A 16,655-nucleotide genomic window follows, 5' to 3' on the forward strand; every position below is an offset into this window, starting at 1 on the left:
TTCAATTGGTCAGGTTCCGGTAACCTTGGAGGGTTTGATGCCATTGGAGGGGAGACAGAGAAAAAACAGGACTGTCCAAACATGCACCCAGCATTTGTTAAGTTAAAATGTGCACATCTACAGTAGGCGCCGCTTAATGTGATCACGGTTAATATTATCATTCGTTTAATGTTATCAGAATCACGAAGTCCCGGAACACTTGTATATTAACATGTGTTTAACAAATCGGATATTGTGATCAGTGCCTTCGTTTATTGTTATCACTTTTTCAAAGACTTTGAATTTTTCCCTTATTTTGTTCCTTCATCGACAGAAATGCAAAGCCAAACAGTGACAATTAGCTTCCGGGAAAAGAAGCTACCTTCTTATCAGTATCAGTAAAGCAGAAGAATTTGTCTTTGTAAATTACAAAAAACAGAAAAGAAAAAAAAAATGACGAGATTGAAAACAAAGTGAAGCTAAATAAAAATTGAAACAAGTGAAACCGTGCTGGAAAAGATGGGGAATTTGAATCTGCTTTGAAACTGTGGTTTACGAATGTCAGAAAAAAGGATGCGCGAGAAAAACGGTTCGTTAATGTAGAAAAAACTTTACTTTAAAAACTTTTTTTCTTGCTTTTAAAAAAATGGGTAAAAAAAATACTTTGTAGCATCGGACGGATGGTTTAATTGATGAAAAAAAAGAACTATTCCTTTCTGCTAATGAATAATTTTAAACTGCGTTTAATTGAGCCATTGTAATTTCAATCAGCAGGTGTAAAAATAAATGGTCCTTAGTCGAAGAAATCTTCATTTTGTGCGTCTTGGATTCCTTTCGGCTATTGTCATCAATCGGTTATTGTTATCAAATTGTATTTGTCCAAAGTGATCACATTAAGCGGTGCCTACTGTATCTACCTTCAGTTAATCTTTTTTCTTTTTTTTTTTTGAATGTGTGAAAGGCAGGGGATAAGCCGCCCGCAGATTAATCGGGAGTTTACTGTAATTGTAACTTTACATCCTATTCCTAAATAATAAAATATTCTACAGTCAGGAAAAAAAAGAAAAATTAAAAAAAAAAAAATAATTTGAATTTTTGGCATCTTGATTCAAATTATGTTTTTCGCAATCAAGAGCGTGTGTGTGTATGTATGCGCGTGTGTGTTTGTGTAGGCGCATGTGTGTGGGTGCGTGTGTGTGTGTATGTAAGCATGTGTGTGCACGTTGTGTACGCAGTGCTGTGTGTGTACGGATATGTGTGTGTAGGCGTTCGTGTGTGTGTGTGTGTATGTATGCATGTGTGTGCATGTTGTGTATGCAGTGCTGTGTGTGTACGCGCATGTGTGTAGGCGTTCGTGTGTGTGTAGGTGTGTGAGTTTGTATGCGTGTGTGTGTACGCCTGTGTGTGTAGGATATGGACGCAACCTGGAGACGGTTTTCGCTATAGGAGTAGCATCGTGAGCAGCCAGTCGACGGTGGTGCTGCAGAGGGTGCTGGTGAGAAAATAAAATGATAGCACGCCAAAATAGTCAAATGAAAACAATAAGCAATCGTGATTGCTCAAAAAAAAAATATTACAAAGTATACCGAGAGAGAGAGAGACGAATTTCTAGGATTTTTTTACTCAAATATGTGGTTTTGTTGAACAGATAGACAGTCAAGTCCCGACTTACGCAAGGGATGCGTTCCAAGACTCCTCGCGTAAGTCGAAATTTCGCGTTGTGGAAAAATATATGCAAACAAATCTTTTAACGCACATCAAATACTTATAAACACCCCTCAAACTGCTCTAAGGCATTCCTTAACCATACACTACAGTTTCTTGCATAAAGAAATAAACTTTTACTGTATTTAAAAAATAAAAAAACTGTAATTCAACATGAAATACTTCAAGATGAACAAAATGAATGACCAATGGGAATGAAAGACGTAAAATTAAAATGAATTTAAGCGTTTTTGTATATTTCTTTTTGTCGGAAACTTCCTTTTTCTTCCCATCTTCACAAACTTTAGATGAAGTGACAAAAGTGCCATTATACTTCAAACAACTTTTATATTTAGAATGAAAAAATAAATAAATGAAAGATGCGGAGTGGTTATTTGATGCACTAGACTAGTTTGGTGTGGTAACTTTGGCTGTCAGTGATGCTGAAAGGGATGCAATAACATTCATGAAATAAATATTTAGTCGCCAACAACGAAGCTGATACTTCTTTCCAAAAATATTCGTGTTGCGGGCGAAAAAATCGCGTTAGCTCTAAAATTCGTCACTCGTGAAAAATTCGCGTTGTAGCCATTTCGCGTAAGTCGAATCGCGTTGTAGCGGGAGACGACTGTAGATAGTTTGAATGTTCGGGCCAAAGAGCAAGGGCTCATAGGTCAACTACGTAAAAAGATCAAAACTATTGCAGAAAGGCTTCTACTAGTGTATTTCTAGCTTTTCTACAAAGTTCGTTCCCATTTAGATAATGTTCATTACTGAGTTAAAATATTATATTGATTACAGAATTCAAAATACAGTAGGCGCCGCTTAATGTGATCACTTTGGGACAAATACAATTTGATAACAATAACCGACTGATAACAATAACCGAAAAGAACCCAGGAGACACAAAATAATGATTTTTTTCCAATTAAGGTGCATTTATTTTGGCAACCTCAAATTAAAATCACAATGACTCAACTGAACGCAGTTTTAAATTGTTAAATAAACAGAATGGAAATATCCGAATTATGAAAAGTTAAAGCTAAATTATGCAATTTTTAATCACATAGTAATAGGTGACAGTAAAATATGACCGTTTTCCCTGACATTCGTAAACCAGTTTCAAAGCACATTCAGCTTTTCTATCTTTTCCAGTATGGTTTTGCTTGTTGTTTAAATTTCAATTTAACTTCGCTTTGTTTTCAATCTCGACACAATTCTTTAATAGTTTACAAAGCAATGGCAATAATGGAGGTCGTACATCAATGCCATGTCCAGCGACTGATTTTTTTTAGGTGTAAAAGAAAGTTTTCTTAGGGGGAGTCTGGGAGTCTGTGATCAGAGGGGGGCGAACTTTCTGTAGCTTCATTGCTAGAAAAATTTTGAACTGCTATTGAAAACCACAAAATGCTACACAGAAAGTTCTTCCCGTCAGGGTTTGCCTATGTATTTCTGGTCACTGAGGAACAAAAACGGGGAAAAAATTCAAAGTTTATGAAAAAGTGATAACATCAAACGAAGACGCTGATTACAATATCCGACTTTTTTAATGTATGTTAACATACAAGTGTTCCGGGACTTCGTGATTCTGATAACATTAAGCGAATGATAACATTAACCGTGATCACATTAAGCGGCGCCTACTGTAGATAGTTTGAATGTTTGGGCCGAAGCCATCCTTTATAGAGTTTTATAAGCAAGGGCTCATAGGTCAAATACGTAAAAAGATCAAAACTATAGCAGAAAGACTTCTACTAGTGTATTTCTAGCTTTTCTACAACGTTCGTTCCCATTTAGATAATGTTCATTACCGAGTTAAAATATTATATTGATTATAGAAATCAAAATAGAAGGGTGATAATTAGCTGGCCATATACTGAGATTGGCAGATTGCGACGTCAAAAAAAGTGTGAAACGAAGTACAGTCGGACCTCCATATATCGAAGTAGCAAATTGCCGGAAAAAAATTCGATATATAGAAACAATCTTATTTTATCATAAACTAGTGACACCCGCACGGCTTCGCCCGTAATAGAAAAATTAAAGGTCTTTTGGTTCGCTTGTATATTTACAAATAATGTATGGTGAATTTTCTCGCCAATTGGCTTGTACCGACGTTACAGTTCCACGTTATGATCATTTCGTATCTCGCCAATTGGTTTGTGCCCATGTTGCGGTTCCACGTTATGATAATTTCGTAATTTATGATATTTTTTTTCTTAAAATTGGAATAAGAAGAGAACCACATCGAATTTTCGAAAAATCGCTTCGAGGTGCACACCCTCATGCGACATACTAACTTTGTGCCAAATTTCATGAAAATCGGCAGAACGGTTTAGGCGCTATGCGCGTCACAGACATCCTACAAACATCCTACAGACATCCAGACATCCTCCGGACAGAGAGACTTTCTGCTTTATTATTAGTAAAGAAGTATCCTAAAACATTAAAATAAAAGCTAATTTTGGTGTATGAATCCCAATTTTTGATTTATACGAGTATCGGATTAAATGAAAGTTAAGGATTAAAAAATTAACAGAAATTACATTTTGACACCAACCATACATCTTCATATTCTTCGGCAATTCAACTCGATCGCAACATGAGGGGACTTTCGAATTAACAATGTGATCGAGAGAAAAGAAAAAGAATCAATCTACTTAACTTGAATGATTTTTACTGAAGATAAGAAGACTAGAAATGATAATCAACAGACAAAAGATATAACTTGTAACTGATTTTACAGTGTTACTGGTTACAGTATTAAGATTTGAAATAAACTTGAGGGAATTTAAGACCTTCAGAACGGAACAACGACTTAACTACACACCCTTCAACCCCAGATTTCTTATGAGTTCCGTAGCAACCTTTAGTGAACGTAATTTTTTCCTCTAACTTTCATTTTTCATGAGCCAAACAGTCTAAAGTGGAAAAAAAAATCTACGAATGTCTCGAAAAAATTTCGATATATAGAGATATTTTCGATACATAGAAACAATTTTTCTATATAATGAACATAGAAATTTGCTGGGATTTCGATATATAAAAAATTTCGATATGTGGAAGTTCAATATATGGAGGTTCGACTGCATAAGAAACGAATAAAAACGCAAAATCATCGATCAAAATACAGAGTTGATTCACCGAAATGTATCCGATTTGGAAAAATGAAACGCATAAGAAATCTACGGGAACGTCTAAATGTTGGAAAAGGAGTTTCTCTTTCGTAGTTGATTCACCGAAATGTATCCGATTTGGAAAAATGAAACGCACAAAAAGTCTATGGGAACGTCTGAATGTTGGAAAAGGAGTTTCTCTTTCGTAGTTCATTCACCGAAATGTATCCGATTTGGAAAAATGAAACGCATAAGAAATCTACGGGAACGTCTAAATGTTGGAAAAGGAGTTTCTCTTTCGTAATTGATTCACCGAAATGTATCCGATTTGGAAAAAATGAAACGCACAAGAAGTCTACGGGAACGTCTTAAATGTTGGAAAAGGAGTTTCTCTTTCGTAGACGACTGGCCTACTTTTTGTGGACATATTTCCGATTGCTAAGTTCGGTAACTGAATCATGACGATCGAAATGGGGAATTCCAGCGAAAACGAAGAGCACCTCCGAGATCCGGCATTTTGAAGCGTGACGAATGAAAAAGAATGAGTGCGTATCAATAGGATTCTTTCAAGAAATTGTCAAGAAATTGCTTTTCTTTTGTTAAGGGGACGGTGGACCTTAAAAGCTTTTTCTTTTATTTATTAATTTCGAAATGTAAAACTGGGCATAAAAGTTAGTAAGTTTATTAGCATGCAAAATATCAAGCAAAAACAATGCAACAAAATAAAAATTTAATTAAAATTAAACATTTTGAAATTTAAAATTAAAGTTTTAAAATGCTTCACGCGACTCAATTTTTGCTTTTTTCTCAAACAATTTGCATTTTATCAGAGAACAGAACATTGCCAAGAACTTTAGGTATCCATTTAAAGATTGGTCCATTATTAACTGCACAGTATTTTTTTTTCGCGTAAAGCAATAGTTTTTGTTGCGAATCTTTATATATAAAAATGAATGTTTGTCTGTATGTCATCCATGAACTCAAAAACTACCCGGCAGATTTGGCTGAAACTTTCACCGTTTGTTATTTTTGGTACTGGGAATATTTATAGACCAGTTCGAAAAAAATCCGATCGATCGTTCCTTTTTTATTCCAATTTAAGTCACAATCCATTGGATAAATACGAATAAAATGCAGAAATTAATTCGCGTGAAAGATCTCATTGATAAGAAGTTAGCTGTTGCCATCTTTCTTGAGCTTGAACAAATAAATTCTTTCTTTATTGTTTTATGGCTTTTCATGCAACGGGGGGATTTAAAACTTTTTCTATTTGATATTTTTAGCGATGGATTGATCTTGCAAACTGCGTGAGTACAAAATTTGAGTAGAGTCACGGCTTCACTGGATACCTGGACCCATTATTATGAAAATTGCTATATATATGTATTTTTCCACGGAGAAGGTGCCTAATATGCTCATTGAAGCCACTCGCCACCAGGTGGCACTGCAGAGTAGCAACTTCTGCCCCATTCAACCGATTGTCATGAAAATCAGCATAATGATGTATTTTTTTGTTGTTTTACTTAGTTTTTCGACTTTGTTTACATGTTTTACAGCCATTTTAATCGAAAATGGTTTACTTTTTTTTAAACGCATATAACTTCGCGATAAAACATCAGATCAACAAGAGGTTTTTTCATACGATTCAGCGCACTTCATATATTGTTACTTCCACGGAATAAAAAAAAAATCATATTTTTGATCGATTTGAGCTATTTGGAAGGTCCACGGTCCAATTAATTCTCGACCTTAAATTTCGGGGAATTCTCAGTTTGCCGAATGGAACTCCGAATTTCGTCCAATGATAAAATACGGGTATATGTACACATTCGTATCTTCATCAAAACAAACATTCGGGCGTTAAAAAATTGGGTCTCACAATTTGCCGAACAAAATTTTCCGAATGAATACATTTTTTGAGATGTCACGGCGTCAAGTTGTAACTGAAAATGAATAGGCGATGTCCTGTTTTGTTTTCGCAGCAACTAATTCCTAACCTTTAAATGATTTCACGCTTTTTGGGTATGTGGGAAGAGGAAAATAACTCTTTTTCCTACTTTACTTGATGGGGCAACTCCACGTGGGACGGAATGACATGTTTAGTGAACAATTAAAGTCCGACTTATAACAGTGGAATTATTTCCACGTTTTTTACTTCCTTTTACAAAAAAGGAAGTATTGTATTCGCGAAAAAATTTTCACTCAAAAATCGGCCTTCATTTCTATTTTGCTCACCCCCAAATGAATGTTGAGTTTTTTTTCCGACCCGACCACACGTACATGTACCTAAGAACGTATAGACGCCCGAAATATCTATTTTGACGTTTCCCGAGTTAATTACAACGAGTTTTCTCGTGACGTCTGTATATGTGCGTATGTGTGTATATATGTCACATAACTCAAGAACGGTACGTCCTAGAAAGTTGAAATTTGGTACGTCTAGTTGTGCACCTCCCCTTTTAGTTGCATTCGGGTGTTTCTAAAGGGGTCTTTTGCCCCTTTTTGGGGGAAAATCATTGTTAATTTCGATGTAAACTCAAGTGGTGTTATAATTTGTCGCCAAGATCTTGGTCGCCAAGTCTTTTGATCGCCAAGTTTTGTCGCCAACTTGGCAACAAATTTGTGGTGATTTTTTTTTTTTTCAATTTGGTTTCAAATTGGCTACTGTTGGTGATATTTAGAGAGTAAACTATTGAATCACATTAAAATTGGCAATAATGGGGAAATGACATTGAATTGGAGTAAAAGGAAATCATGTGATGCACACATCAACTATTTTTTTCTTTGCACTTCAGCGTTTACTGTCAAAAGGAACTGGGAAAAAAAAAAGATCTTTTATTTTCCAATTTGTGAGCATATTTGCTAATTGACATTTTGCTCGGCAAAGCTTTTGAATATTTTACAGAAATAAGAATTTTTGAAACAGTTTTCACGCACTTGAAAGTTTGTTTCGTGACGGAATAGCAAGAGTAGAATGTAATAAAAGTGTGCATAATGTAATAAGAGTGTAAGTGACTGTGTTTTAAATGAAATAAAAATGATTAAAGTGACTGAAATAATTATAAGATCATTCCTATAAAATGAGTAGAAAGAAAGAGTTTTGTCATTTTCATGGAATTGCACTCTAAATACATACTAGTTGCTACTTTCATTTAGACATTACTTAATTATTTCAACTACCGTAAAATCTGTTTACGAAAGTGACCACACAAGAATATGTGACACCTTTTCCATGGTTCATGGTTAAAGATTGCAAACTTGCAATATTTAGAGCAGATTAGTGGCAAAATATAAGATATTCTCTCTTTATACGCAATACATTTATAATACAGCGAAAGTAAATACCTTTAAAAAAATAATAATAACAAGTAAACGTGTTTTTAAAAAAAAATCAAAACCAAATGTTAAACATGAAATGTAACAGGGGTTTTTTTTTCTAATCTGAAGACTATTTCTATAAGCTTGACTGTTCCAAAAATAGCTTTTATCATAAATTTTTTGCTGAAAAAATAATTATTACTATTTTATTACTTACTCATATGTTTATTTTTCAATTTATTTTGAAAAATAAAATTAATATAATTGAAGAATTGTGTAAACTCGGTGGTTATCTACTATGTTTATTTTCCTGTAGTTATTTCGATTATCCTTTTATACAAGATACGGTGTTTTTCTTCAAGTTTTAAATACTCTGACGCTAACGAAAACATCAAAATTCCCTAAATTTGAAAGTGTGAAACTTTACATGCAAACTTCTTGTTATGCTTTTACTTGGCATGTGATTTTTCCGTATACCGAATATTTGGCCAGACTTTGCCGAGTATTCGTTATTAGGTTAAATCACTAGAGATACATTAGAGTGGGACGATTTAACTTTATTTTTTTAATCTTAATTGCCTGTGGTGGGAAAGGTTGTGTATTGGCATTAAATTTTGCTGCAAAAAAGTTTTTGATAACCAAAACGTATTTAGATCCCCTTGAAGTTTCGCCGACTACGTAAAAGTTCACAATTTTAAAAACTTTTAAAATTTTCTTAAGTATAGTTCTTTCAATCGCCTGTGGTGGGAAAAGTTGTGTATTGACATTCAATGTTCGTGTAAAAATGTTTTTGATAATCAAAACATATTTAGACCCCCGGTCAGAAAGACCTGGGTTTGGGCCAAATATGCAAATATCTTATTTTTTAAATTGATTATGCATATTATTTTTTAATCATCTGTGGAGGAAAAGGTTGCTTAGAAAGTTTTTTTGCCGATGAAAAAATATGTATATCTATTTTAATATCGTACGATATTTAAGCCGGCCATTTGACAGGTAAAATTTGAAATGATTGCAGAGTTTTATTATTTTGAAGGAGGAGGCTGCATTTCTTGGCATTAATTTTCGGGACGCCAATGTTGTGCGTATAAAATCATCATGACTTCTTGCTCCTCTACACAAATAGATGAAGATGCTTTTACCTCTAACTTAACTACTCTTTCGACATCTTGTGTACCCCCTTTTTTCTAAAGTTCCGCATTGGTTAAGTGTGTATTACTTACGCTATTATTTTTAAAACGGAAATAATTTTAAAAAAATATTAATTTGAATTTTGTCATTTTCAATTCAAATTATGTTTTTCGCAATCATGAGTGTGTGTGTGTGTGTGTGGAGGGTATGTGTGTTTGTGTGTAGGGAGTATGTGTATGTGTGTGTAGGCATGTGTTTTCGTGTCTGTGTGCAGGCATGAGTGTGTGGGTAGTTGTGTGTATGAGTGTTTGTGTGCGTGGGGAAGGGGTATGTGTATGTGTGTGTAGGCATATGTGCTTGTGTCTGTGTGCAGGCATGAATGGTGGGTAGTTGTGTGTATATGTTTGCGTGTGAGTATGTGTTTGTGTATGTGTGTGTAGGTGTGTGTGTAGGTGTATGTGTGTGTAGTTGTGTATGTATGCTTGTGTGTGTAGGATATGGACGCAACCGGGAGACGGCTTTCGCTAGAGGAGCAGCATCGTGAGGAGCCGGTCGACGGTGGTGCTGCAGAGGGTGCTGGCGGGAAAATAAAATGATAGCACGCCAAAAACAGTCAAATGAAAGCAATAAGCAATCGTGATTGCTCAATAAAAAAAAGTTCAAAAAACTGAAAAACGACTACAGCAAAAAACACTAAAAGGTAAGAAGTAAGGCAAGTGCTGTTTGATATCATCGTCTTACTGAGTAAAGCATGTCATTGTTTACTGAATAAGACGATTCATTCAAACATTCAAACTTATTGAGTAAAACATTTCATTGTTTACTCAATAAGACGATTCATTCAAACATTTAAACTTATTGAGTAAAACATGTCATTGTTTACTCAATAAGACGATTCATTCAAACATTCAACCTTATTGAGTAAAACATGTCATTGTTTACTCAATAAGACGATTCATTCAAACATTCAAACTTATTGAGTAAAACATGTCATTGTTTACTCAATAAGACGATTCATTCAAACATTCAAACTTATTGAGTAAAACAGGTTAGACATGCCTATTTATTTAGTTCTAATGAAATTCTTTGTCACTTGCGCGTTAATAACATTAATTCAACTACTCGGGTATCCGGGTTTCTGCCGGGTAGTTCTAGAATAAAAACGCTATAAAGAACAATTACAATTGAATAAATCAAATTATTTACTTAGATAAGTAATTGTCTTCAACTATAAGAACAGAAAAAAACGTTGATGAAATAAGGAAAACAAAACCCAATAGAAAAGTCCTACAAAATCAAATCATGTCCGGGTCATTCCATCCAGATTCAACGGATGAGTGCGCTCGACCATTTTTAATTTTTTTGAAACTTATATCCCAAAAAGGTGCATATGAATGATGTTTAAAACCACTTTTGTTTTTTCTCTAACCTTAACCCTTGATTTTTTAGAGGTCATCAAAAATGATTTTCGCAGTCAAAAATGGGACTTTTAGACCTTTGCATTTTGGCCAAAATCTATTTGAATTACATTTATGGCAGTTAATTTTACGCTTTGATGTTAAAGTGTATAAGATGATAGTCTTACATGCTGAGTTACGTGGCCGTAACTTAATAATTAAAATAATGGCAACAGGTTAAAGTTCAAGGTCAAATGTAAAATTTTTACTCATTTCAAAGGGTCATAACTCGCTTAGGGGATAAAAATACAAAGTGAAATATGGCAAAAACTTATCACTGGAGTCACACTAATGAGAAAATATTGCTGTAATTGTGTGTTTGTTTACCCTTTATAAATTACAGCCCTTCAAAGATCAGAAAATTGAGAAAAATGACATTTTTAGACCCCTGTAAACCAAAAGGGGATGGAATTAAAATGAAAATTTCTTGACCAATTCAATATTCCATTCAAGTACTATACATGTTATATATATATTGTTTTGTGTATTTGGTTTGTAAAAAAGATACAGGTCTTTGAAATTGAGCAATTTTGCTAGTTAATTTACGCACTAAAACAGAAATAAAAAGTGTGAAAACTTTATTGCACTTTCTTAAATGGCCTATATAATATATTATATTGGGGAAACATATTTTAAGTATAAAAAAAACTATTTTAATTTGATAACTTAGAAATATTTGGACATGAATGAGTAGTTCATACTTGATTGCCAGCTTAAGTAGTTAATTTATAGACTATCTACACACACAAATTTTCAATTCATACAAACATACGCTCCCGTCCCAGAATATCGAAAAAAAATGCGTTCAAAAATCAGTTCTCTGACTACAACAACGAAGCCGACTACGCGTCTGAGCCGCGCGGCATGGTTGCTCGCAGCTATCGACTGTCTGCCAGCACCCTCTCGATGAGTTAACTTAACCCACCATCTATTAGGATTTCATAGAACTAAACTTACTCCGCCATCTCTTGGGAATTCATAGAACTAAACAATTGATTAAACATTTAATTTGATATTAAAAATATTTCGGTCAATCTGATTTTTTAAAAAAAAAGCCTATTGCCTTCCTCAATAAATGGACTATTCAGCACAAAAAGAATTTTTCTATTCGATCTAGTAGTTCCTGAGATTAGCGCGTGAAAACGAACAAACTCATCAGCTTTACATTATTAGTATAAGTCGAGTCCCGACTTACGCGAGGGATGCGTTCCAAGACACCTCGCGTAAGTCGGAATTTCACGTTGTAGAACAAGATATGTTTAATAATTTTTTATAAGCATACCTAATTGTTTCAGACGTTTGTAAACACCTCTCATATTGTTTCAAACCATTTATTAACTATATATTGCAGTATCTTTTACAAAGAACCGATTTTTTCTGTATTTTAGAAAAAGTGTTATTATTTGACATAAAATTCTGTAATTTAGCACAAAAGCAATGATTAATGGGGGAGAGAAATTTAAAATAAAGCAGTATGGTACTTACAGTATTACACTACAGCATTATTATAGCACTTAACAATATAGATATAGTAAATATATTTATAATTTAAAAAATGAAGAAGGTTTATGCAGCGCGATCAGAATGTTATCAGAATGTATTTTATCAACATTCATATGTAAAATGAAAAAAAAAAAGTTAAGAATCGGAGCGGTTATTTGTATAAACCAAAGCAAAGCGTTGTTTAGACTAATACAGTGGGTGAACTTCGCTTTCAGTGATGCTAAAGAGATGAAAGTCCATTCACAAAACCAATATTTAGTGTCAACGAAGCCCATTCTAACTCTACGCCGCTCTTTTCCGAAAAATTTCATGTTGCAGGCGAGTCATTTGTGTCCGCACTTAAAAAATCATTACTCATGAAAAACTCACGTTATAGCCATTTCGCGTAAGTCGGATCGCGTTGTAGCGGGATCCGACTGTACATTCAAATGCCGTAGTCATGCGTTCTCAGCTACAACGATATCAAACAACACCTACCTTATTCTTACCTTTTAGTGTTTTTTGCCGTAGTCATGTGTTCTCAGCTACAACAATATCAAACAGCACTTACCTTGTTCTTGGTTTAGTGCTTAGTTAGTGTTCTTAGTTTAGTGCTAAATCCGACTGCGGCAATAAACACTAAAAGTATTTATTGCCGCTGTCGGATTTCAGTTTTTTGAACCTTTTGTATTTCTCAGACTAAAATTGTTATGTATACGAAAGAAAGAACTCGTACTTTAATATAATTAGTGGAAATGTTTAAGTAAAAATTCTAATTTGTTTTCATTTACTGGGTATTTCTGTACTAGGGATGCTCCGATTAATCGGCAGTACCGATTAATCGGTATGACCGATAAGTAAAAATTATTTATTTTCAAGAACGGATACAAGGAAGGGCCGATCCCGGCAATTTTTCCGAACTGAAGTACTAAAACGCAAGTGTAGGTCATTTTTGATGACGTTAAGAAAAGTGGTTCACATCTCCCTTTTGAAGTTTTTTGAAATTGAAGTTTCAAATAGGCAATTTTGACCATTTCTGCCGATGTTAGGAGATGGAGTTTGGAGGCCTTCTCCCGGGCCTTTTGCGTTTACTACGAAATTAGAACTAGTAAAGTACATTTTAAGTTGTAAAAAATCTTTTCCCATTTTTTCAAAAAAAAAAGATTTTTTTTTTTCAACCCACTGCCTCAAAATTTCCAGAAATTATGCAACCTCAGCTTGCTTGCTATCATTCAGTTTAAAAATGGGATCATAATATATTTCACTCATTAAAAAAATTCGAATAGGTACAAATTTGAAGAAAAATACGATACATATTTTGCTTCAGAAAGGTTCCTAGAAACTGGAACTGCTTTTAGAAAATGAATTGTTTTCTGACTGAAAATGCTTTAAGATTCAATATTGACTTAATCAGCCAAAAGTGAACTGCAAATATATATCTCATATTATTTTATCCAATGTGAATCATCTGCACATAGTGTCATATCATTTCGGGGCAACTCTATGAGTGACGGAATAACTTTTGACGAAAAACAAAAGGTTAACTCATGGCGGAAAAATTATTTTCATTCAAACTGACTTTTTATTTCATCATTAAAAGTTAAAAGATGGAAAAGAAAACAGAAAACATATTTTATTGTTTTTCTTTTCAATTTTTATGCAATTTTTGACTTCGTGACACGATGACGTTTTGTCTACTGAGATTTTGGATTTGTAAATACAAAATGAAAATTCTATGAATGAAGAAAAATTCGTTCTTTTAACTGATGAGTCATGTTAAGACACAGAAGAAACAATACGAATTTTTTAATATAAATTGATTTTCAGGAAAGGATTAAAATAAGTTTGCATCGTGACGGATCGATAAGAAGTTTCCAAGTCTATTTATTGCAGGGGTAGAAGTGATCGACTTGTCACATATAGGACATTTTCCACAAAAAATATAGGACAAATATAGGACACATAATACGAATAATTTTGCTATGAGAAAAGAAATAATACTTATCATATATTATTTAGTTATTCTTATCAATGATTATGTTTAAAAAAAACTCAAACAAAATTAAAACTTACATCTGAAATGACTTTCCAGTATATGAAAGAATAATTTTTGAAAAAACAGTGTACTTTATAGACTAAATAACTAAACAAAATTGGAACAAAGATAATTTTATTATTTCTTCCTCACTCATGACCCAAGTACAAATTCCACTATTCTTTGATTTTATAACTAAACGGAACCCTTTACCACTTGTAATAAGAACAAACAGAGCTTGAGAAGGATCCTTCTGACGTTTTTCAGAGTTTTGTTTATGCTTGAATGTTTTAGCATGCTGCCTCAATCGCGAAAATCTAGTATTGCTTATAGGCACTGAACTGTTGAAAAAATGGCAAAAAGCAGTAAAATCATATTTTCCTTCAGTGCACCATGTACCAAAATTTGTACCAATAATGTCCTCTTGGTCCAACCACTCCACACGAAATTTTGTTAAGCAACGCAATTTTGCCATTATAATTCCTCTTATTTCAACAAACTACTTTTTAACATCAAAAGGAACTAACTTTTAACGATCCCAAAATTTACAAAAGGAAAAGATTGCAAAAAGAAGATTTGAACATTCCGATCAGAAAATGCACTGAACACAAAAATATACCAACGAAAACGAAAACCATTATGGAAAACAAAACAAACAGCTTTTGCCCCCCCCCCCCCCAACGCAAATTCCTAAAATCACTTCAGACTTAGTTCTCGAAACTCCACACTATAGTGACGTCACATTGATGTAGCTAATGAGCGAAAGCAATGCAAGCTGTTGCAGGATTTTGTCAGTTTCGTTCTTCAATTTGAGATTCGTTTGGGCACGTACTTTAAGCGAAAAATCCGATGTCAGAAAGAAAATTTACTGTTCTTTTTAAAAGATATATAGGGTAAAAAACTAGAATATAGAAAATATACGACATTTTTGAAAAATATAGGAAATATAGGACGGTTTTGATGCTTTTTAGGAAAATATAGGAAATGTAGGACTACTTCGACCCCTGCTATTGCAGTAAAAAAAAAATGTGTTGCACCTTTCTGATATGAAATGTAATGAGTGAAATAATCCACTAAAATAAGCCAAAAGCATTGATTTTGCCATTTGAAGTAAAGATACTGAGAAAGAAGGCAGAACTCTTACCTCATATCCTCCCCCCGTTGGTTGTCGAATTTTATCCCAAGGAAATGAAACTGTCCATATCGCGGCCTTCTCCAAACGTTCACTTAACGGGAGAGTTCGAAGGAGGGAAAACCCTGTTGCACATTTAACGAGAACACATCCGTAACTTCGCCAAAAAAACGTAGGTTTTGACACGCTTCAGAATGTAGGTCGAATCCAGCCTTTCCCTCCTACTGCAACCCAATTTCGACCCTCTCTGACACACAAGGTGCTTTTTCGGGAGAGCCTCTCTATTTCTTTTAATCTTCATTTCTTCGTCTGCCTTTTGTTTGATTTGATGACCCTGGAAGCTCAGTATCCTGCTCCCACACCCGAGACTTGATTAGAACCCTCAACAAGTTTCTCCAACCCAATTTGAAACGCTCATTGTTTGGGAAGCAATTGGACATAAAACGCGTTTAATGTCCCTCTCCTATGTACCGTAAACCAGGGTTACTTTAGACTGACGGGGTAACTTTATAAAAACCTGTCTTTTATTTTTGAACCGTTCCCGCGGGCTTAATTTTACAATGGTGGTCTCAGGGTTTCAAACCACTCTACGTGACTTAAGAACCATTTTTCATTTAAAACCAGCTTTTTAAACAAAAAAAAAAATGGAAAAATTGAATTTTGTTATTAAAAAAAAACTCACGCTTTGCTTAATTTTTTTAAAAAAATTCATTACCATCTCTTGCCCCAAGACAGAGGAGAGGTTCACCTACCATTTGCACTGGTTATCTCCAAATTTTTAATTTTGTCACTTACATCCCTTTGCTTCTCACTGCCTCATAAAAGTAAATATTGATAAATAAACAAACAGGACGCACCGAACTTAAACGTTTGGGAATTCGCAATGGAACTCCAATTAGACTTGATTAGAACCCTCGTAATGCTGAACAAGTTTCTCCAACCCAATTTGAAACGCTCATTGTTTGGGAAGCAAGTGGACATAAAACGCGTTTAATGTCCCTCTCCTATGTACGCTTTGATTGATTTTTTGAGCAATCACGATTGCTTATTGTTCTCACTTGACTGTTTTGATGTCCTTTGATTTTATTTTCCCAGCAGCACCCTCTGCGCCGTCGACCGGGTATTCACGATGCTGCTCCTATAGCGAAAGCCATCTCCAGGTTGCATCCATGTCCTACACACACGCGCATACATACACAACTACACACACACACATACACACACACGCGTATACATACACGACTACACACACACACACACACACACAAACACATACACCTACACAGATACACATACACACA

General features: G+C 34.4%; 1 protein-coding gene across 1 annotated transcript in view; it reads right to left on the reverse strand.

Moving 5' to 3' along the window:
* LOC129233110 (proclotting enzyme-like) overlaps positions 1-15,492 on the reverse strand; it is a 117,742-nt gene extending 102,250 nt beyond the window's left edge. Inside the window, exon 1 of the mRNA XM_054867169.1 lies at positions 15,367-15,492. Within this exon, the coding sequence (XP_054723144.1) occupies positions 15,367-15,371 (5 nt within the window). The 5' untranslated portion in view covers positions 15,372-15,492. The remainder of the gene's footprint in view (positions 1-15,366) is intronic.
* Between the last annotated feature and the right edge of the window lie 1,163 nt (positions 15,493-16,655).

This window comes from Uloborus diversus, unplaced genomic scaffold (assembly GCF_026930045.1).
Source record: "Uloborus diversus isolate 005 unplaced genomic scaffold, Udiv.v.3.1 scaffold_17, whole genome shotgun sequence".
NCBI lineage: Eukaryota > Metazoa > Arthropoda > Arachnida > Araneae > Uloboridae > Uloborus > Uloborus diversus.